The sequence below is a fragment of the Pinus tabuliformis genome, chromosome 1_1 (assembly GCF_031772625.1).
Source record: "Pinus tabuliformis cultivar Carrire ecotype Pingquan chromosome 1_1, CPIR1, whole genome shotgun sequence".
In the NCBI taxonomy this organism is placed as follows: domain Eukaryota; kingdom Viridiplantae; phylum Streptophyta; class Pinopsida; order Pinales; family Pinaceae; genus Pinus; species Pinus tabuliformis.
Genome location: NC_142297.1, coordinates 977,377,348 through 977,399,928, shown reverse-complemented (window position 1 = coordinate 977,399,928; position 22,581 = coordinate 977,377,348). Strand labels below are relative to the sequence as shown.

The 22,581-nt window shown below is 35.3% G+C and overlaps 1 protein-coding gene across 1 annotated transcript; it reads right to left on the bottom strand.

The window, feature by feature from the left end:
• Positions 1–3,283: 3,283 nt before the first annotated feature.
• On the bottom strand, positions 3,284–4,920 carry LOC149217787 (ATP-dependent DNA helicase pfh1-like). The gene is made up of 3 exons (XM_089390352.1): positions 4,650–4,920; positions 4,149–4,282; positions 3,284–3,559 (listed from the first exon to the last, which is right to left on the bottom strand). The coding sequence occupies exons 1-3, from the start codon at positions 4,918–4,920 to the stop codon at positions 3,284–3,286; spliced, it is 681 nt and encodes a 226-aa protein (XP_089246478.1).
• Positions 4,921–22,581: the final 17,661 nt, after the last annotated feature.

Genomic DNA, 22,581 nt, shown 5'->3' with positions numbered 1-22,581 from the left:
GATCCATTTACATTGTTCCCCCAATTCAAACTCTAGCAAACATTTGTATCATTATGCTTTTTATCACTCTATGGACAAGATCATAGTGACCTGCATCGAATGATTTTGGATAGATTATAAGAAGTTGAAGCCAAATTATGCATCTTTTAAACTTGAGGATGTTGAAGGCAACAATCACTATGTATAATAAAATTAATGATTTTCATTTTCAAAATATCAAACAATATCCCATTACCATCTTCGTTGCAATTCTCTATGTTGAAGGGTATAAATGTAAAATCATATGATTGAAATCTTCATTTCCATATTGGGTGTAACTATCTCTTGATTGATTAACATTTATAATGAAATTTAGAAGAAGAAAAAATAAAAACAAAAAAATACAACAATCACTATATATAGTAAATGATTGCAATTATATACTTGGAAGAAGGATATAAATGTAAAATCATATGATTGAAATCTTCATTTCCATATTGGGTGTAACTATATCTTGATTGATTGACATTTATAATGAAATTAAAATAAGTACAACAACCACTATTTATAGTAAATTATTTTCACTTTCCAAGATATCAAGTATTCATTCTAAATATTCTATTTATAATGAATATAATATTTATGCAATAAATTTATAAAATTATGATAACAATTAATAGAATATCTTGCAATAAATTTATTGATTGGAATTTATAATGAAATTTAGAAAATGTGCAACAGTCACTATATATAATAAAATTAATGATTTTCATTTTCTAAAATATCAAACAATATCCCATTTCCATTTTGGGTAGAATTCTCTATGTGGAAGAAGGGTATAAATGTAAAATCATATGATTGGAATCATAATCTCCACATGGGGTGTAACTATCTCTTGATTGATTGACATTTATAATGAAACTCAGAAAAAGGTACAACAATCACTATATATAGTAAATGATTTTCACTTTCCAAAATATCAAGAATCTCAGATTACTCTATAATAATGAATAGAATATTTATGCAATAAACCTATTAAATTATTATTACAATTAATAGAATATTCTTGCAATAAATTTATAGAATTCTAATTACAGTGTTATTGGACCTTATGGCTACCAGTATACAAAGAGATAAGATGATGTTGCATATCAAACAACGTCAAACTTGACCAGTGACATAATTTCCATGGCTCTATGATTGTTGGATTTGAAATTGAGACATCATTATGGCTATGAGTTATCTCAATCATTAAACCACAGCACAACACACACACAAAAATGAGGTAATTTGTCTATTATTTATTACCAATTCTTATTGATATACTGATCAAGCTACTTTTCAGGCTTTTCAAAAATCATACCAGGTGTTCTCAAATAGCAACATTCACATTGTCTATTTTGAGTTAGTGAAGTTTGTAGTTAAATCGTAACTCTATGTTTATTGGGCACCCAAATTTTCACCATGCCTTAGGAGGTTTGTTCCAACTGCTTATGATAATTCATTCAATGGAGTCATTATAATCCAGGGCACTCTCCTAATCACCCTCCCTTAGAAATTTTCTTTGAGCAACAAGTGAGGGTGAATGGTAAAATATAAAATTCTAGTAGAGAGGGCAAACCTTACCCATAAAGATATTGGCCCATGCAAGAACAATGGGGGCAAAATCAATTCACTCTACCTCTAGATGGAAGAATAATCAAGTTTGGTGGCTCTTAATTCCATACTCGTGTGCAAAGAATATAAAAAAAAGTAACATAATATCAAATACCCTCCCATGTGACCCAAAAAAAGGGACAATAGCATTCCTGCCTTCCTGCTTACTGATCATTGGACTAGAAACTTAATACTCAAAAATTAATTATAATTTATATATCTTTAACACTGTTTGAATATCCAACCAAAAAACGTAAAATTATGAACCTACATTACCAGATTACAAAATTTTATCTTCTTAATAACTCAGCCATTACTATACTTTTCAGGTTTTAAGAAAACAATGTCTGTAAAATTTAGGTCCAAATAGAGTAGGATGTTTCAACATGATTCAAAATAAGTAGATAGGTTCTATGATACTGACATCTCCCTATCACAAATAAATATTCAAACCCAAGTCAAATTACCTGAGATGTCTGAAACTAATAATGTCAGCAAAACTATGAAGTATGGCTACAAGATTCATTTCTTTTCTTTATCATCCAAGTAGCGCCCTACTACTGGTAAGTTTCTGATAGAAGTCAAGCACCTTTGGGTGTGCTTTGATATTAGACGGTTTAAATCCTATCAGCCTCAACCCGTCTAAATTCTCACTAGGGGAATTTTGAGGTCTAAAATGGGCCTCCTAAGGAAATTATAAAATAATAGTGGCAATAATAAAATAAGATTAGATTACATCATCAAATTTTAGAGGGAAAAAAGAAAAAACTAATTTTTAACTCGTATTTTCAACTTATCTCCTTATGGGTTTACTCAAATTTCGAGCAGAAACACTCGTTGGATGCAAAATTTGATTCCTTATCCAAGGAGTGCCCATGTTACATACTTTCGATGGACCCTACTACACGAAAAATGAGAAATACATGAAAAATGTGATGGCAGTCAAGTTTTTTCATGTATTTATCATTTTTCATGTAGCAAGGTCCATCGAAAGTATGCAACATGGGTACTCCTTAGATGAGGAATTAAATTTTGCATCCAACAAGTAATCCCACTCACAATTTGAGTAAACACTTAGGGAGATAAGTTGAAAATACGAGTTGAAAAAATAGTTTTATTATTTTATTATTTTTTAATCTTTTTACGTTTTTACTCCAAAAATGGTGAGTCATCCCCCATGGTTAACATCATCATCTTGAATCCTATTGGTTCTTATGAAGTTAATTTTGATCGTACATTTTTCTTAGGAGGCCCATTTTAGATCTCAAAATTCCCCTAATGTTACGTGGGAAAGGGCTACATATATCATGCCATAATCAAATGCCCTAGAAAGACTTGTCTCCAACCTCTCCAATGTCATCCCTTGGAACTTTTGCACAGTAATATCCCATGCTAAAATTAATGGCACCTGTGTTCAGGTAGCAACCTTCACCACACCTTCATAAACGTGCCAGGATTTCGATGTGATAATCCTTTCGAACCGACAAATAAATCTCACCTTTGGCCAGAGCCCTATTGGACTAATAGCTTTCGACGGTGTGTCATCTGCAACAAAATCAACAATCTGGCCCATTGCTCCATTCACCAGTCCTATCCCAGTATCTATATTCTTGAAAAGCATCACTTGTGCCCATATGCAAAGACCAATCTAATCAGGAGCAATTCCAGTCTTCAGCTTACTCTTTTCGTACTCTTCTCCTTCATCCTCAATACTAAAAGTGATGATTTCCTGCCCTAGAGAATTCAGTCTCTCATCATTCACCCTCCTAGCATCATCAATCCTCAAATACAATCTAGTCACAGACTCATCCACGGATGGACCCTGACAGTTTTTCAATTTGGCCAAGGCTTTTGAGTCCCACAAACCTCTCTCATTTATAACCAATGCCTTGGCATTTTTCCATCTATTAACATTTATGTTTTTCTTTTCAATAAGTGTCAACAGTCTCAGTCACAGCAAATGGTGGAGCTCCAGCAAAGGAATGTAGAGTCATTCCATTCAAATGGCATGCTACAATCCTTGTTGAGGTTGTTACAAAGATGAAGCCTAGACCATGCAATTTCTTCAAGATTTTTACTACAAAATTAAGAAGTTAACTCTTGCATGTGTCTACAGAGCCTGTAATAAATACAAATTCCCCTCTTGAAACAACATTTAGAACTATCATTTCTCATTGGATAATGTAATGTTTCCCTTCGAATGGTCCTCCAACATTCTCATCATGTCCTTCCATTCTAGATGTTTTAAAGGAGAGGAAGGACCTGCCCGACCCGGTGAAGTAAGAAAGCATAGAAGCAAGACCACCCACCCGGTAAGAAGAAGGAAAGGAAATACAGGAATATATATATCTGCAATGACTTTGATATAATTGACCCCCTTGGCACTTGTGCACAGTAATAGCCCATGCTAAAATTAATGGCACCTATGTTCGGGTAGCCACCTTCACCTCACCTTCATAAACATGTCAGGATTTCGATGTGATAATCCTTTCAACCACATAGAGAAATCTCACCTTTGGCCAGAGCCCTATTGGACTAATAGCTTTTGACTGTGTGTCATCCCCAACAAAATCAACAATCTGGCATGTTGCACCATTCACCAGTCCTATCCCAGTATCTATATTCTTGACAAGCATCACTTGTGTCCCTATGCAAAGACCAATTTGATCAAGAGCAATTCCAGTCTTCAACTTACTCTTTTGTACTCTTCTCCTTCATCCTTGGCACTAAAAGTGATGATTTCCTGCCCCAGAGAATTCAGTCTCTCATCATTCACCCTCCTAACATCATCATTCCTCAGATACAATCTAGTCACAGACTCATCCACAGATGGACCATGACAGGTTTTCAATTTGGCCAAGGCTTTTGAGTCCCACAGACCTTTTCTTATTTCTGCAACATCTCTACTACCTCCCTATCTGACTGCCTATAAACATGGGTTAATTCAATTTTCTTGTCAAAACACTCATCCCAGCAATCTGCTTCAAAGGCAAAGAACTTGTTCGGGTTCTTACGCGTCACCGATGGGAGTTGGAAGAAATCCCCTGTCACCACAAGATGCAACCCACCCCACACCCCTTTCCCATTCGATGGTTGCCTCAGATTATTGGCAACATAATTCAATTGATCAAAAAAACCTCCATCAATCATGCTTATCTCATCTATAACCAATGCCTTGGCATTTTTCCATCTGTTAACATTTCTATTTTTCTTTTCAATCAATGTCAACAGTCCTTTCTCAGTCACAACAAATGGTGGGGCTCCAACAAAGGAATGTAGAGTCATTCCATTCAAATGGCATGTTTCAATCCTGTTGAGGTTGTTACAAAGACGGAGCTTGGACCATGCAATTTCTTCAAGATTTTTACTACAAAATTGAGAAGATAGCTCTTGCCTGTGCTTGTAGAGCCTATAAGAAATACAAATTCCCCTCTTGAAACAACATTCAGAAATGTCATCTTCTCATTGGATAATTTAATGTGTCCCTTCGAATGGTCCTCCAACATTCTCAGCATGTCCTTCCATTCTAGATGTTTTCTCCATTGATTGGAATTTATAATGCAATTCAGAAAATGTGCAACAATTACAATATATAATAAAATTAATGATTTTCATTTTCCAAAATATCAAACAATATCCCATTTCCATCTTGGGTAGAATTCTCTATGTGGAAGAAGGGTATAAATGTAAAATCATATGATTGGAATCATAATTTCCATATTGGGTGTAATTATCTCTTGATTGATTGACATTTATAATGAAACTCGGAAAAAGGTACAACAATCACTATATACAGTAAATGATTTTCACTTTCCAAAATATCAAACATCTCAAATTACTCTATAATAATGAATAGAATATTTATGCAATAAAACTATTAAATTATGATTACACTTAATAGAATATTCTTGCAATAAATTTATAGAATTATAATTACAGTGTTATTGAACCTTATGGCTGCCAGTATACAAAGGGATAACATGTTTTGAATGAATGTTGCATATCAAACACCATCCAACTCAGCCAACGCCATAATTTCCATGGCTCTATGATTATTGGGTTTGAAATTGAGACATCATTATGGCTATTAGTTATCTCAATCATTAAACCACGGCACAACACACACAAAAATGAGGTAATTTGTCTATTCTTTATTACCAATTCTTATTGATATATTGATCAAGATACTTTTCAGGATAGCAAGAAGAGTTCCTCCTAACTATTTATTTCCTTCAAATTAGCTCTTCTTATATCATCATTCATAAGTCCTGATGATAGATCCCAGTTGGGATTTGAAACGTTGATAGAAAAATGGTTCATACTGTGGATTCTCCGGTAACTGAGTCACCACAGATCTCTTAAATCCATAATCTTGTCCCTATACAGAGGGGATACTTGGAGTGAAATCATTTTACTCGAAAAATTTAGAGTGAGGATAGCAAGAAGAGTTCCTCATAACTATTTATTTCCTTCAAATTATCTCTTCTTATATCATCATTCATAAGTCCTGATGATGGATCCCAGTTGGGATTTGAAACGTAGACAGAAAAATGGTTCATACTGTGGATTCTCCGGTAACTGAGTCAAAAGATATAAACCACAGATCTCTTAAATCCATAATCTTGTCCCTATACGGAGGGGATACTTGGAGTGAAATCATTTTACTCGAAAAATTTAGAGTGAGGATAGCAAGAAGAGTTCCTCATAACTATTTATTTCCTTCAAATTATCTCTTCTTATATCATCATTCATAAGTCCTGATGATGGATCCCAGTTGGGATTTGAAACGTTGACAGACAAATGGTTCATACTGTGGATTCTCCGATAACTGAGTCAAAAGATATAAACCACAGATCTCTTAAATCCAGAATCTTGTCCCTATACGGAGGGGATACTTGGAGTGAAATCATTTTACTCGAAAAATTTAGAGTGAGGATAGCAAGAAGAGTTCCTCATAACTATTTATTTCCTTCAAATTAGCTCTTCTTATATCATCATTCATAAGTCCTGATGATGGATCCCAGTTGGGATTTGAAACGTTGATAGAAAAATGGTTCATACTGTGGATTCTCCGATAACTGAGTCAAAAGATATAAACCACAGATCTCTTAAATCCAGAATCTTGTCCCTATACGGAGGGGATACTTGGAGTGAAATCATTTTACTCGAAAATTTTAGAGTGAGGATAGCAAGAAGAGTTCCTCATAACTATTTATTTCCTTCAAATTAGCTCTTCTTATATCATCATTCATAAGTCCTGATGATGGATCCCAGTTGGGATTTGAAACGTTGACAGAAAAATGGTTCATACTGTGGATTCTCCGGTAACTGAGTCAAAAGATATAAACCACAGATCTCTTAAATCTAGAATCTTGTTCCTATACGGAGGGGATACTTGGAGTGAAATCATTTTACTCGAAAATTTTAGAGTGAGGATAGCAAGAAGAGTTCCTCATAACTATTTATTTCCTTCAAATTAGCTCTTCTTATATCATCATTCATAAGTCCTGATGATGGATCCCAATTGGGATTTGAAACATTGACAGAAAAATGGTTCATACTATGGATTCTTCGGTAACTGAGTCAAAAGATATAAACCACAGATCTCTTAAATCCAGAATCTTGTCCCTATACGGAGGGGATACTTGGAGTGAAATCATTTTACTCGAAAAATTTAGAGTGAGGATAGCAAGAAGAGTTCCTCATAACTATTTATTTCCTTCAAATTAGCTCTTCTTATATCATCATTCATAAGTCCTGATGATGGATCCCAGTTGGGATTTGAAACGTTGACAGAAAAATGGTTCATACTGTGGATTCTCCGGTAACTGAGTCAAAACAACATTCACACTGTCTATTTTGAGTTAGTGAAGTTTGTAATTAAAGTGTAACTCTATGTTTATTCGGCACCTACATTTTCATCATGCCTTAGGAGGTCTGTTCCAACTGCTTATGATAATTCATTCAATGGAGTCATTGTAATCCAGGGCACTCTCCTAATCACGCTCTCTTAGAAATTTTCATTGAGCAACAAGAGAGAGTGAATGGTAAACCATAAAATTCTAGTAGAGAGGGAAAACCTTACCCATAAAGACATTGGCCCATAAAAGAACAGTGGCGGAAAAATCAGTTCACTCTATAAGCGACATAAGCCAGATATGTGAAAATGCAAGAAAATAAATATTGGGGTGGTCTAGATAGCAAGTAGTTATTATGCAACAATTTGAATAGTAGGTGGAGACTTGTCACTGGAGGCAGAGTCTTTAGACTGAACAAGTTTGTTGTTACCTGGCAGAAACAACAACTCGTAACCCAAGTTGAAAATGCATCCAAGGGACCTATAATTCTTGTGATTATGTCAGGGGTCCTTTTGATATTTAATTTTCTAAGAATAGTGAAAAGATTTCAGCTATTCTTTGGGTGGGCTATCCAGGAGAAGTTGGAGGAGTTGTCATTGCAAATGTGATATTTGGAGAATGCAATCCAGGTAAATATTTAAACATCAAATCATTGAATTATAATTAGGACTTACATTATCAAATAGGTCCTCATAGTTTTTAGTATCACATTGAGTCACATAGAAATCTTTCTTGAATTTTGATACCAGCCCTGCTAATGAAAGAGGGCCAATGAATTGGAAAGGGGACCTTCAACAAATTAGGCTACCCAACCAGGCTAAAACCCTGCTAAATGTCACTAGAGAACCAGTTTTTTAAATACTTTCTACATGTAAATCTGAAGGTAAAGCCACTAAGGCAAGGATTTATCTCTGTTGTAGGTGGGTAGTAGACTACCTATGACTTCGTATCCAGAGGAGTTTGTTTTCATTGTTAGCATGACCAACATGACCATGAGAGTGGATCCTGCCACAAGTTACCCTGGAAGGACTTACAAATTCTATACTGGACAAATTGTCTTTGCCTTCGGAGATGGAATGAGCTACACAAGATTTGTGTAGGTGATGCACTCATATGCATCTATCAATTGTCAAGTCTGGTAGTTTAGAGGTTGCACACCATTTCTTTAATAGATTTTCTAGACAGGATTTGTTATTATGGAGTTCCATTATTGCAACATATTGAATACATGCGGGTGGAATGGAATCTCTCACACTTCTCTACAGAATGGAACAAGCAAGTGTGAAGCTAGATTACATCACTTCACTAGTGTCTTGTCTACTTGCAGTTGTGCAAGTCTTTTGAATGAGGGTTGGCCACTGGACCCCCCTTGCAGTCCCATGGATGACAGATCCATAACTATTACTCCGACTTGAGCTACTATCACCAGACCAAGAATTAACCCTATAAAGATTGTACTCACCAAGGATATTCACATGGTCCACAAGTAAAACATAATTTTTAATTTTAGATGAAAAGTGATTAAATAGTTGTATTTTCAACCCATGACAGGGCTTCCTTAGAACGTTTGAAGAATCAACATCATGTTATTATCAGAATGGGAATCACCATGAAACTTTGAATTACTTTCATCAGATGGAATTTGCAGTTGTGAAACTAGACTCTGCACCCTTGTGAACATTCTTCATGTATGTCCTAGCTCAGAGGATCTTCAACACAACAAGAGAATTCATGATTATTTAGTTCGCAATGGATTGGAGTATTGGGTAATTCACTTTTAGACATGCATTTGACATACATGAGTAAGATTGGAGACCAAGTATTTGCTACATTGTCTTTCAAAGATGTGGCCTCCTGGAATGTTGTCATTGTAGGTTGTTCTTATTATCAGTATTCTGACAAGGCTTAGAACTGTTATTTTTTAAATGGATAGTTCATATGCTTTACCTTATTCACTCATATTTTTACCTGCATCATATATATAACTAAATATTTTAAGGTTTTTATATGTTTTTTCATGGTAAGATCTTAGCCTGTCCATTCCAATGACCATAAGAGCCCTGCTGGGTGACATGAAGGTTGATACAATTGTTCAAACAATTAAAAATTTCCAAATATACTTCAAAATTTTATAACCACATTCACAAACCATTATGCACTTTGATTCTATTGTTAATTGGTCCAAGCAAACAAGAAAAATATTGCCCTCGACAGACATTGCATAGTACGAATTAAATTATGAACCCTCTTATAAATCAGCAGGACGGTCCTGAAACTCTGTGTAACTATTATTGCATGGAAGGACAAAAAAATAAATAAGTGTTGAGTCTATCCTGAAGCAACCCATGTTGGAAGGCACACGTTACATTGTCTCAAAATTAAATAGTAATAAGACAATTATTGCACAAAGTAGTTGAGGATTACAAACCTTAACACTGCATCTGTAAAGGAATTTTTCATTAATGTCTGTAACCTTAAATGTGAGAGCCTCATAAGACAAAAACACTCTAGCTTAGGGATTACAAATTTCCAGATTCCCAAGTGATGCTCAAATTACTGACCCGTAAGAATTCTGAATAGCTGAATTAGAAGTGGGCCAGTGGCCAATATTTTTAATCAGATCCTAGTCGAAAATGGTGTCACAAGTGGAAACAACAATACCTAGTCATAGTAGAAACCAATGGCAAGCCATAGATGCAGTAAGACGAATAATGGGTTGGAACTTAAATATCAAATGCAAAACTTATTTGGACATAGGGTTATAAGAGAGCTTACCTGGGAAGTAGTCGGAGTGAGAAAACGTCGAATTACATCATCTGCAACAACAATATATGAAGGTTGTTCTGACATTGATTAATTTCTTGTGCCATTGCATTGTTGTTGGTAAGCATTGTTTACCTATTGTCAATAGATATCAGAAATTGATACAAAAAATAGCACAGGTCAATAAGTTAGGATTTCTTATTTCCCTTTTAGAAAGTTGTGATTTATCAGTACATACTGCAAGAATCGATGCTTATGACTTGCTAAAAGGATGATCCTATGTTGAGGACATTCAAGTTGAACTACCCATGTTACCCATTGATATTTTCTTGAAGGTTCAGAACCAACTGCGGCATTTCCTTTCACTACAAATGGACTTCTCAAACGACTATTCATTGACTACTAAAGAATATCAACAAGGGAATCTAAATAATCGCGAAAAATAAAAATAAAACTTCACTACCAGGATGAGAGGATTATAACTTTTCCTTTTTCTCTAGAACAATAAGGCACGAAATGCTATCGACCCAAAAAGCTCGATCAAGTTTGTTTCCTTGTATTTTCATCTGAGAATGGCAAGGCAAGACATGGCAGCCTCCCTTCTCTGATCAATATCATGCTTGCTCGTTGGCGACAAGAAAGACAGTGCAGATGAGCATAGGATAGTTTCCATAAGGATGTGGGAAAAACCTCACTGCCGAAACACATAACAAGAATCATATGCAATGACGAAATTTGCGCAAAGGGAAAAAAGAAACCACATGTGTCGATGCAATTCAAATCAATGGACTAGCACAATCTAATCATTTAATGATGGATCAAACGACACAGAGGGATGACAGAAGTGCACGAAGGGGAGTTGGTTTCAGAGGGAAATGCCTTAAAGCGTAATAATTAGTAATATTTGAAATCATTTTCTAAATTATTTTTTTATTATAATAAAATAAAATTTGAAAAGACATTGGTATGGGATCAGAGTTGAAGCAGGAATTGCAAAAGGGAATCAGGTCTGCAGCCATGAAATCGCGAGCGTCCTCCTCACTCATACTGCACCCAGGCTACACGGGATGGGAGTCTCTGAGTAGCAGTAGAGGCGGAGCGACGCCCTCCCTCACTGCAGAGAGACCCAATGCTCGAGCTCTCCAGCGAGATGTCATTGCCCCTTTTTTCTGGGGTGATAAGGGTTGCAAGGGAAGGAAGAACACGAATCAAAACACTGAGGGACGGTGAGAGGCGGTGGAGACCTCAAAGATGGCACTCTGAGCTATCTAGAAAGCCACAAACCCAGATCTACTACGCCCGTGACTTTCACCCCCACCCTCGAGACGACGACGGCTGATTCAAAACCAAAAATCATTAAGAGAATAACCAATCGCTCAGGAAAGAGGAATGCGAGAACTGGAGAAGAAGAGATCTTGAAGGCAGCAGTGGGGGTTCTTGTAGGCATCTTCAAAGTGACTGTTCAGCCCCACGACCAAGTTCACAAGGCTAGATCTATATGCCAATATGCTACTGGCTCTGAGATCTAGGACGTATCGCCCCCTGCACACTCTAGCCATAAACTCGAGCTTGGCAACGTTGCCCCTGTACAGATAATGCATGGATCTGGGTTGATCCTATTGCCTGGATATGGGTAGATCCTACCTTCTATGGAAGGTGGTACTAACTATAGATCCACTTTCAATCTGATATATCTGGCACTTAGAAGTCTAAACGGCCCATACCAAGCCCAGATCTGGAGGCCTGCATTGGCAGAGCTACTGGGAAACTGGAAACCCTAAATACTTATGCCGACACTCTCAAATCACGCACCAAATCTGCAAAAAATGGATCTCAAATGGCCAATAGGCTAGATAGGCAAGCAGATCGGAGACAACCAAGCAGGCTAAATAGGATGAAGCTCTGCGAGAAAATGACGGGACAACTAGATTTGATAAATTCAGACAGCTGGGTAATAGATACCGCAACACTGCAGATGGACACATATCCAAAAGAAGAGGACCTGATACAAATCTTCATTAAAACACTGGAAGGCAAGACGGTTTGTTGGAGGATCCAGGAAGGAAGGAAGATCCAGGAGCTAAAAAATAAGATCCAAAACCAACTAGGCATACTAGCACAATGGTAAAACCTGATCTGCTTAGGTCACAACCTACAGGAAAACCTTACACTGAAGGATTATGGCATCAATACAGACACAACCATAATAATTAACCTGCGCTTAAGGGGAGGAAGTGCCGGAACCAGCTCCAAAAGCACAGGCTCCTTCAAGGAAGCAGTCAAAGGTAAGGATCAAACGCATGTCAAATCTACAGCACTAGTGGAGCTTCCGGGCCCTACATAGTGGAACAAAACTCTGTGAATCCTACACTTACCATTGCCATGCCTGAGGTAAATAACCTGTTTACAGATCTTTACTCCAATTCAGTCATATGTAGATTTAATGGGTTCTGGCCAAAATCTGATGTTCTACACCAATGGATATATGAGGCCTGGTCACCAGACTGCGAGATCTACTTATGCCCAAAAGGGTTTTTTATAGTCTGATTCAGAACAGAACAAGAAAGAGAATATATCCTCAATAAGGGGCCATGGTTCTGGGGTAATGCAGGACTATTTATGACCCCATGGTTCTCGGAATTTGATGCCAATACAATGGTGGTTTCAAAGATGCCAGTGTGGGTCAGGTTGCACAATCTCCCGTTACATTTTTGGCATCATAAAGTATTAATCGCCATAGGGAACGTTTTGGGAAAATTCCTAAAGACGGATGAAGACAGAATCTCAAGGGGGATATTCACATTTGCCAGGATATGTGTGGAGGTAGATCTCAGTGAGGGACTACCAGAAAGCATAAACTTGAATTTCAACAATACACAGTGGACACAACCACTAGATTATGAAAACACAGCTTTCTGATGTCGTGGATGTCTACAAACAGGACACCTCCACAGCGCCTGTCCTAAAGCAAAACAAACTCCCAAATGGAATAAAAAGCAGTAGAAACAACCAAAAGGATGGCAGTGCACAACCCCTCTAGAGGAAGAAGTAGAAGCAACAGAAACAACAGCATTCCAAGCAGAAAAAGAGGAACAAAAGAACCAGAAGAGCGCACTAAAAGAGGAGGAAGATTCCAGCAACCAAACACAGCATAAAACATCTCAACTAACAGGGATGGAAATAACGGGCATCAAGCGAACCCATGGATCAGAAGGATCTGATTCTGACAAAGACACCCTCACTGAAAATCAGATTTCCATTGTAACGGCCACTCCCAACATTGGAGGTTGGCGTAAGGTGGAAAAGAAGAAAGGGAGGAAAGAACAGTAGACAATTTTTTATTTTTTTTTACTTTCTTGTCTGCCTTGTATCTTGTGAAAACAGGCATAGGCCATATGCATATGCTTTTTAGCATCTACAAAATGTAATTTTGTCATCATGAATAAAATTACGACTTTTTTTCTACGGGTAAAAATAAAAAAAAATAAAAAAAATTGAAAATCACTATTAATTTTTAAATTTGTTTTCTTTTTAATAATATTATACGTAATTTTATTTAATTTCATAACTTAATTGTTTATAAAAATTATAATATTTTAGTTATAATTTTATTTTCATTTAATTTAATTTAAATAAGGATATCAATAAATCCCAAAAGAAATATTGTGGACAAATTTTCATGGGGACTTGAGCAAAAGTCTAATAGTCAGGCAGAAATGCATAGACTCCTCCTAGGAATCTCTCTTACTCAAGAGACATAATTATTTTGGGTGACTCCTTTATAACTATTCATTACTTGAGAATCAACTCTCCCTCCAATGACAATATCTTAAGTATTTTATTTATCCAAATAAAAATATTCCTCCCCTCTTTCTCCAATTCCTCCTTTTTTCACATTCTTAGAAACCTTAATTCTGAAGTTGATTTCCAGACCAACAAAGCTTGTCTTATGCCTGAAGAATAAAGTGAGATTAATGATGTAATTGAGTATGTTTTAATTCCCTAATGGTATCTATGATTATTCCCCATGTGTCTCCCTTTCCCCTGCCCCTCCCCTTGGTGCCCTTATACCCCTTCCCACATTCCTCCATTCCCTCTAGCCTTGTATATTTATATACATTGACCTTGGTTATCCTCCCCATCTCTGTCATGATGGTCTATTGTCAGTTATGTGTGGTTGATTCTAGATGCTTACCACATGCAAGCGTGTTAGCCTTAATTTCACCTGCATGGAATAGACCCTCACGTAGTCCTAATCTCCAAAACAGTTATGGTAGCATCTTTTTGGATTACCTCATAATGCTCCATATGTTCAGGCGTACGAGGAACAATAATTCTAAGCTGATGGCTTGGCTATAGTTTCAATGGTGCCGGGATAATAAATCTTGTTATAGGAGCCTTGGGTTAATTGCATGATCTGTGCGGTGTTGGTTTAGAATTAATATTTCTCGATGAAATTGGAGTGGGTCTCCCCTATCTTTAGGGTGGTGTCTAGTCGTTGGCACCATTGGAAGCTCTACAATGAGCTTCATGTTTAGCTGATGGATTTCCTTTGTTGGGTCAATTTGGTGGGTTTGCAACACCACTGTATTTGGGTGTTGTGGTGCTTTGGCCTCTTGGGATTGAAAGTAAGCCTCCCAATTATCAATTCCTTGAGTCTAAATTATAGCGAAAATGAGTTGTCGACTTTCAATTATATCTCAGTGTTCATCTTGGTTGTGAATTTGGTCATGGCTCGACCCATCTTCTCGTGTTCTGAGGCTATAATCTACACTCCTTCTATCAATAGTGTTTTTGTTCTGTCGTGTTGGAATTTTTAGGGAAAAACATTTTCCTTTGGCACTTCTAGGCAATCTTCTCTCAGCAACTTTGATGTTATAGCTTCAACTGCCTAGTTCCTGAATTTTCTCGACCCTAGCATGGATTTTGACTCTTCCGAAACTCAGTCTTTGACTTCTACTATCTGTGATCACTATATGAAGGAGCATGAAGCTCTCAATTTGGAAATTTATGATTTAAATGTATGGATGTATCAACAACAAAATTCGAAGTGGAACCGGCTTGACATACTCTTGGATCTGCAACAAAAATTTTCTATCTTGAAAGATGAAGTTGATGCTCTGAGAAGCATTATCATGGGACTTCAGATACATGTGGTTCATCCAACCAATGCTTTTCCAGAGCCCCATCGCGACATAGACCTCAACATGCCTTTGAATTCTGAAGATTAAACACTTCTCTCATGTTTGGTTTTTAATGTATTTTCATTTTGTATCAATTTTGGTGAATATAGACCACTAGACAAATAAGAGCGTTGGTAGAATATGGCCTTTTCGTAAAAATTTAAGTCAAAGACATTGGAAAGAAATTGACACTCCAAATATCTTGGAACAAACTGATCATATAATTATCCCAGATATTTATTGTGACTCGACACAAATTTAATAAAAATCAATACTCATTCTTGTTAAAAAATAAAATATTAAAAAAAAAAATACAAATTTCTTAATACTTCAAAAATAAAATTAAAATTAAAATACAACAAATTCTATACTTATTGACTTTCAAAACACTTTCCACTTAATTAAAAAATAAAATAAAATATAATTTATTAAATATAATCCCTAGATTAACACATCCTCGCTAAAATTAAATTCCTACTAAATCACACGCTCATATTTGAACAATCTCTGTGCCTACCAACCTACATAACACTATCTAAACTCATTACAAAATTTAAAAAAACTTTATAAAATAAATACTCCACATATTACTTATATCTTTGTAAAAGTATAAATCATTAAAAAATATAGGATTTATCTTTTATAATTTTAAACATATCAAATACCCTAATTAACTCGATATTATACAAAATCAAATAGATATTTTTAATATAAGTAAAGTTAAAGTATTTGCTATTTCATTGTTATTAAAAAAAATCCAAGTTCTTTCTCATCCAATTTCTTTCACATCTTTATTATTATTAGTAAATATATTGGATATAATAAAATTAAATTATCTATATAATCGAATGGATCTATATATTTTTTTGTGTTCAAAAGCTTTTCTTTATCAATATAATTAACATAACAAAATTAAAGTATTTGTATAGTTTTAATAATTAAAGCATTTGTATAGTTTTAGTGGGTCTAACTGTTAATATCAAATAATTGTTTTGTTTTTTTGTGTTATAGGTTTAAAATTATACATGGTTAAAAATTGCATTTGGCTTATTGTGATGAGCCTTATTTGTTTTTTTATAAGTTATATGTTTAAACTATACATGGTTAAAAATTGCATTTGGCTTATTGTGATGAGTCTTAAAGGGTAAATGTTCCTTATTTGTTTTTTTATAAGTCATATGTTTAAAACTATACATGGTTAAAATTTGCATTTGGCTTATTGTGATGAGTCTTGAAGGGTAAATGTTCCCTGGAGTGATACCTCTAAATGATTATTGATGAGAATTTTATTTGAAAAAATCATCCTATTCTAGTATAATCCAAACATGGGAAACTCAATTTAATCTTGATCCTTGTCAAATTAGAAGCCCTAGCTAGTATTAACTTGTGAGTTGTGAGTATTAGCTTCACACAATTATCAATTATCAAAGAAAAACAAAACTAAAATATTTAAACAAAGAAAAAGTAGCACTTTGATGTCCACAGGTGTCGAAATATTTATTTTTTTGTCAGTTGTAAACAAAATCAAATTGAATCTATGTTTGATATGACAAACACTAAAATATTTCTAGATAATTTAACTTTTCTATATTTTGACTTTTTGTCTTATTTTTCAGTCAATTTTATCTAAAATTTACCTAAAATTTATTGAAATACCAAATTTAAATTTTATAATTTTCATAATCCTAACACACCATTAAAAAAAAATCACCGCACTATCTAAAATAAAATAAAAAAACAACAATCTCATCATCAATCATCCCACCAAATTTAAAGAAAAAATCCAAAACTATAAAACAATTACACTAGCCCATAAATTTCTATGTAGGGAAAAAAAGTTTAATAGGTTCATGTCTGGAAACAGAAAAGGTGTGAGAAAAATTCAAATGAGCTCATGTTTGGCAACCCGAAAAGGTGTGAGAAAAAGTGAAACCGGTTCATGTTTGGTACCTACAAAAGGCAAGTTCTTTTAAATTTGAAGGCAGGAAAGTTAAGAACACATTTCCTTTAAAGCCACCTGTTGGCCTTACGGTTTCACAATTCTATATCGCTTCTTTCCCTGAGTTAGTTTAAAAGAAAATTTAAAATGGTTTTTTAATTATGAGCGGGATTCTCAAATATGAAGACTAGAAATGTGATATATATTTATATTTAATTGGCTTATAAATATTATTAAGTAATATGAAAAAGATTAAAATTAATAATTGCATCAAATGTTGCAAAGGAAACATTGTAAGTCGATAGCATATGGAGAAAGAGTATAGATGAAGACAAATGTGATATGTTACAATTTGAGTGAGAGAAATATTAATATTATTCAATAAGGTCTTGAAATCCAATGTTAAACAACAAATATTTTCTGCAATGTAAGTGTTATGATACCTTAACATGTCAGAATAGGGATTTGTTGAGTTGGATTATCTGTTAACATCCATGGATATTGCAATGGTTAGCTCAATAGAATAGATCTTAAAATTCCTACTACTACAATCAAGTTATGCTTGACTTAGTGAGTGTTAGCAGAATGACAAAGCATGACATAGATCCCATGAAATGAATATGGAACGACAATAGAAAAGCCACAAAATGCAGCACCATGAAAGCAACATTTACCCTGAAGAAGCTAGATGTGGGTAAAATCTCCAACAACATGAAGGATTGTATATTACAAATTATTTTTAATCAATAGTAAAGGCAAAAATAGAATAAGGAAATGGTTGAAGATATCTGGGCATATAGAGCCATGAATGAGAATAACCCTCCATCACATTGTTAAATATTTCAACTACATATGTTCAAAATACATAAGCACAACCCCACACAAGAAACACAATTTGCATTGTCCTTTCAGAGAAGTCAGTTGTCCAAATTTAAAATCAACTTCCAAACATTCCAAATAAGATAGACAGAGCAGCTAATAATCTTGTCCTATCTACTCCTATTAGGCTAAGGGTTAGTCAATCTACTCTTTGTTGGCTCAAATGTCTAAATATATATTAAAGGAGTTTACTTATGATGATAAACTCAAAAGCATGAAATCTAGATGTATCAAGAGATAATTATATGCGTAAACAATCAAAGATAGATACATTTTCATGAGTTCTTTCTATGATAAATACAAATAGTAGAGAATGTTACCAAAGTTTTGTGCCTCACAACGCACGAACAACATTAAAAATGTAGGTCACAATATATCCTTTGTATAGCAGTGGAAATTCCCAACTCTCTCCTTAGTCTATTGCATCATCTACATAGAAGCATAAGTAATTTCAGCTCACATATCATATAAAAAACAAGCATAATCTACATATAAACATAAGTAATTTTTGAGAAATTCATTCCAAATTTCAATCGAACTAGAAATGTCTTTAAAAGGTTAAATATGAATTTTTGAGTCTCTTTTTTCAGGACACTAAAATTTTTCTACTTTTCAATTAATCTAATGTCATTGTAGAATCATAACATCGACCAATCCCTGGATGCATACAGAGTATCAACCTAAGCTTCTTAGGTTGGTTGGGAGACATGAATTTGACATGTAACCATTAATTTATGCAAGTCCAAATCTGACAAAAATTCATTCAGATATTGATATGAGTTACAATGAAGTTATTTTCCAAAATAAACTTCTTGAAAATTAATCAAGACCTAATTTAACTTCTAAATTTTACACTAAAAAACATTGTAGACATGAATAGTCATAAAAGCAGGCATGTATAGAAATGTATTCATTCTAGTCACATGGGAGTAGATAGAGAACTGATGACTAGTTTGCAGTCACATAGTAAAATTGAACTCAAAATAGATTGTCAGCAAGAGTACTCCCATGAATTACTAGTAAAATCAACAGTAAGAAATCAAGGAAAGTGTTTCTGTTAGTTTCTTTCGGTCTTCATCTTGAAGGAAAAATAACTCAAACATGTAGAGAAGTAAACTTTGCCCCACCTCCCACTGTTAATATGCAGTCATATACATTATTCCATTACTCATATGTGTCCATATTATTATTTTTGCACTATAGTCCCAAAGAAATTTACAAATGAATTGTTTACAATGCAATATCAAAGATATACCAAAATTGTAGAGGATCCAAATATATTTATGAATCTTCAATCAAAATTCTCTTGCATGATAATGGGATCATCATGTTCCATTCCATTATGTTGTTAAATAGTTTGTGGAATTGTATTTCATCCATATGCACATTGTAAAGCTTACCCCATTGACAAAACAATAAAAGTGATCTAAGTGGATCCTAGAAACCCTCTAAAGTCTTCAAAAATCAAAACAATCGCAAAAGGATGAACTCTTAGAAAAGTCAAATTACACTATCGGGAGGCAAAAACATAGAGAAAACATTGAAAAATAGGCTTATCGACAGTCAAAGCAACTTTGAATCGGAGGCGTCGGATCTAGCCGATCGACGGTCCAGATCCGATCAGTGAATCACAATCGACGGTGACAAAGGGAGGCTATCGGCGCTTACCACAAGGAATACGTGACAGCGATCAGCAGGGTCAACGAGGACGGTCGATCAAGCGCGCAGATCGACGGCCCGCGTTGCATTGTAATATCGCGTTGGCAAACCACAAAGGAGCAAGGCTATATACATATATATATATATATATATATATATATATATATATATATATATATATATATATATATATATATATATATATATATATATATATGCGCGATGCGATAGCCGGACCCGATAACATTATAAACGAGATTTGATATAATTTCAAGTCCAGTAAAAGGGCTTTTTCTATGTATTTCATGTATTTTGTTAATTAAATGAAATACAAAGGATAAAGCGTCGATGCAATGAACCAGACCCGAAAGGGTTTATTAATACTATTGTGTTGTTTCAAGTCCGATATGAGAGGGATTTTAATGTTTTTAATGTATTTTTTTAATATAAATGGAAATCACAAAACAGGCAGGATTTCGGGGTGACCGAAGGCGATAAGTGGTTTGGGCCGGGCTCCACCCGAGCCCATACAATGGCTGCCACATGTCTAGGCTGAGGAGAAAGAAAACCACCATTATCGGGCAGTTAACCCCCGTACGAAAGGGCCGCCCGAAATGAACCACAGTCGTTGGATCTGGATCTCCCAGATCAATGGTGGAGATGCAATATCAATATACAAGCAGACCCGATAGGAGTATAAGGTTGATTTATAAATATTTGAAGTCTGAAAAACTGTGTTTTGGCGGATTTTCCCGTGTTTGAATGCATTTCTCTGTGTAAACAGAGAATGGCTATTTCAGGGGTTTCAAAGGCCCGATGCACTCTTCCGTTACAGTACAAGTGGTCACCATCCCTGAAATCATTTAGCAATGATTGCGAACGCTCAGAGGGGGATCTGAGCGGATAGAGGTCGGGAAGCCAAAGAACCTGAGAAGGTGAAACGAACAGACAGCACCAATTGGCTTTAAAGCCACAGATTAACAGAAAAACAAGGCAGGCAGTGTTGAGACAAAGCAAAGACAGAGATAGAGAAGTGATAGAGAGAGTCTGTGTACTCAGAGAGGCTTGAAGGGTTCAAGAAAAATTCTTGTTGTTGTATCTATTGTATTTTGAGACTCAAATTGAGCTCATACTTTTGTAAAACTCTGCTTCTGAAGACATAATAGAGAGGCCATCATTGAAGGCTGGACAAAGAGATGTAGCCCAGGAGTTTTGGGTGAACTCCATATTAAACTTGTTGTGTTTATGTGTGTTGTCTATTATGTTTCTTTAACTACTTCATTGTCTATGTATTTCGCAATCTTATCGATCCATTGCACAAAGTAACATAGGCATGTCCATGCACATGAGTCTGTAATACCTTAATAATTATCTTAGATCTCATTATCAGATCAAGTGTTATCAAAGCTTTAGGTTTGCTAAGTTTGGACAAGCTTGTGCTGGATTGTTGAATGCTAACTAGGTCAAAGCTCAAAGGAGAAGGAGAATTGGTTGAGACTAACCCAGAAATAAGAAGAGTCTATCCTAGGAGGAAAATGGCAGAAGAAATTCCCTTGGAATCAGACTCTCAATTCATGGACAGCTTCATGACCATGAGAGCCATGGTAGAAGAGATGTATCGAGAATTTAAGAAAGGTAGAGGTGAAGATACTTCAACCACCAAACAAGACAAAGGAACAAAGGAACCTCTTCTAGATGGCCATTCTGAAGGCAAAGGGAAAGGAGAAAAGCCTCCTCTAACAACACCTCCTTCTAGCCCTTTGATTAAATTAGATGTAAAATTTGATTTGCCAATATATGATGGAGAATCAAATGCAGAAAAGCTAAATAACTGGATTAGACAGATTGATGCATATTGCAGGGTGGAGAACATCGATTCATAAAGGAGAAAGATTCAGCTGGCCAGCCTTCACCTTGGAGGAACTGCCCTAGTGTGGTGGGAAGGCAAGACCCAAGCTGATTTGAAGAAGCATGGTAAAATTCTTTCTACCTGGATTGAATTTGTTTCTGCCATTAAAAAACAATTCTATCCACTAGCTTATATGCAGAAAGCCATGATGAGTTGGCAAACTCTTCACCAATTAAAGGGGAAAAGTGTACAAAGCTATACCCAGGAATTTAGAAAAAGAGCTTTAATTCTAAGCATTTCTCTAGACTCACCTGAAACTTTGCTGAAGTATATAGGTGGTCTACATAGCTATTTGAGGCACACCATTCTCATGTTTAACCCTACTAGCATAGATGAGGTATCAGTTCAGGCTACACATCTAGAGGCTAGAGGCAAGAATGTGAACCCAGAAATTGGGGGATCATCAAAACCCACTGCAAGCAAGAACAAGGAAAAGACAAAGCAGAAACGGAAAGAGAGGAAGGCAAACGTTGTACAGAAAGAAAAACCTTCATGCACTCACTGCAAGAAGGATGGACATGATGATGAACATTGATGGTCTTTGCATCCGGAGTTGAAACCCAAGAAGTTCAACGGCAAGAAGAAGAATATTGTTGCTGCTATTCAGAAAGATTTGAGGTCAGACTCAGGTGATGAAACAATAGTCACAGCTACAGGTATAAAAGGTAAAAATTCTGAAGCATCTACTAGTAATTCTGCACAATCTAATGATAATGAAGAAAATGAGAGGAAAAGACATGAGCTTTTTCATATTAG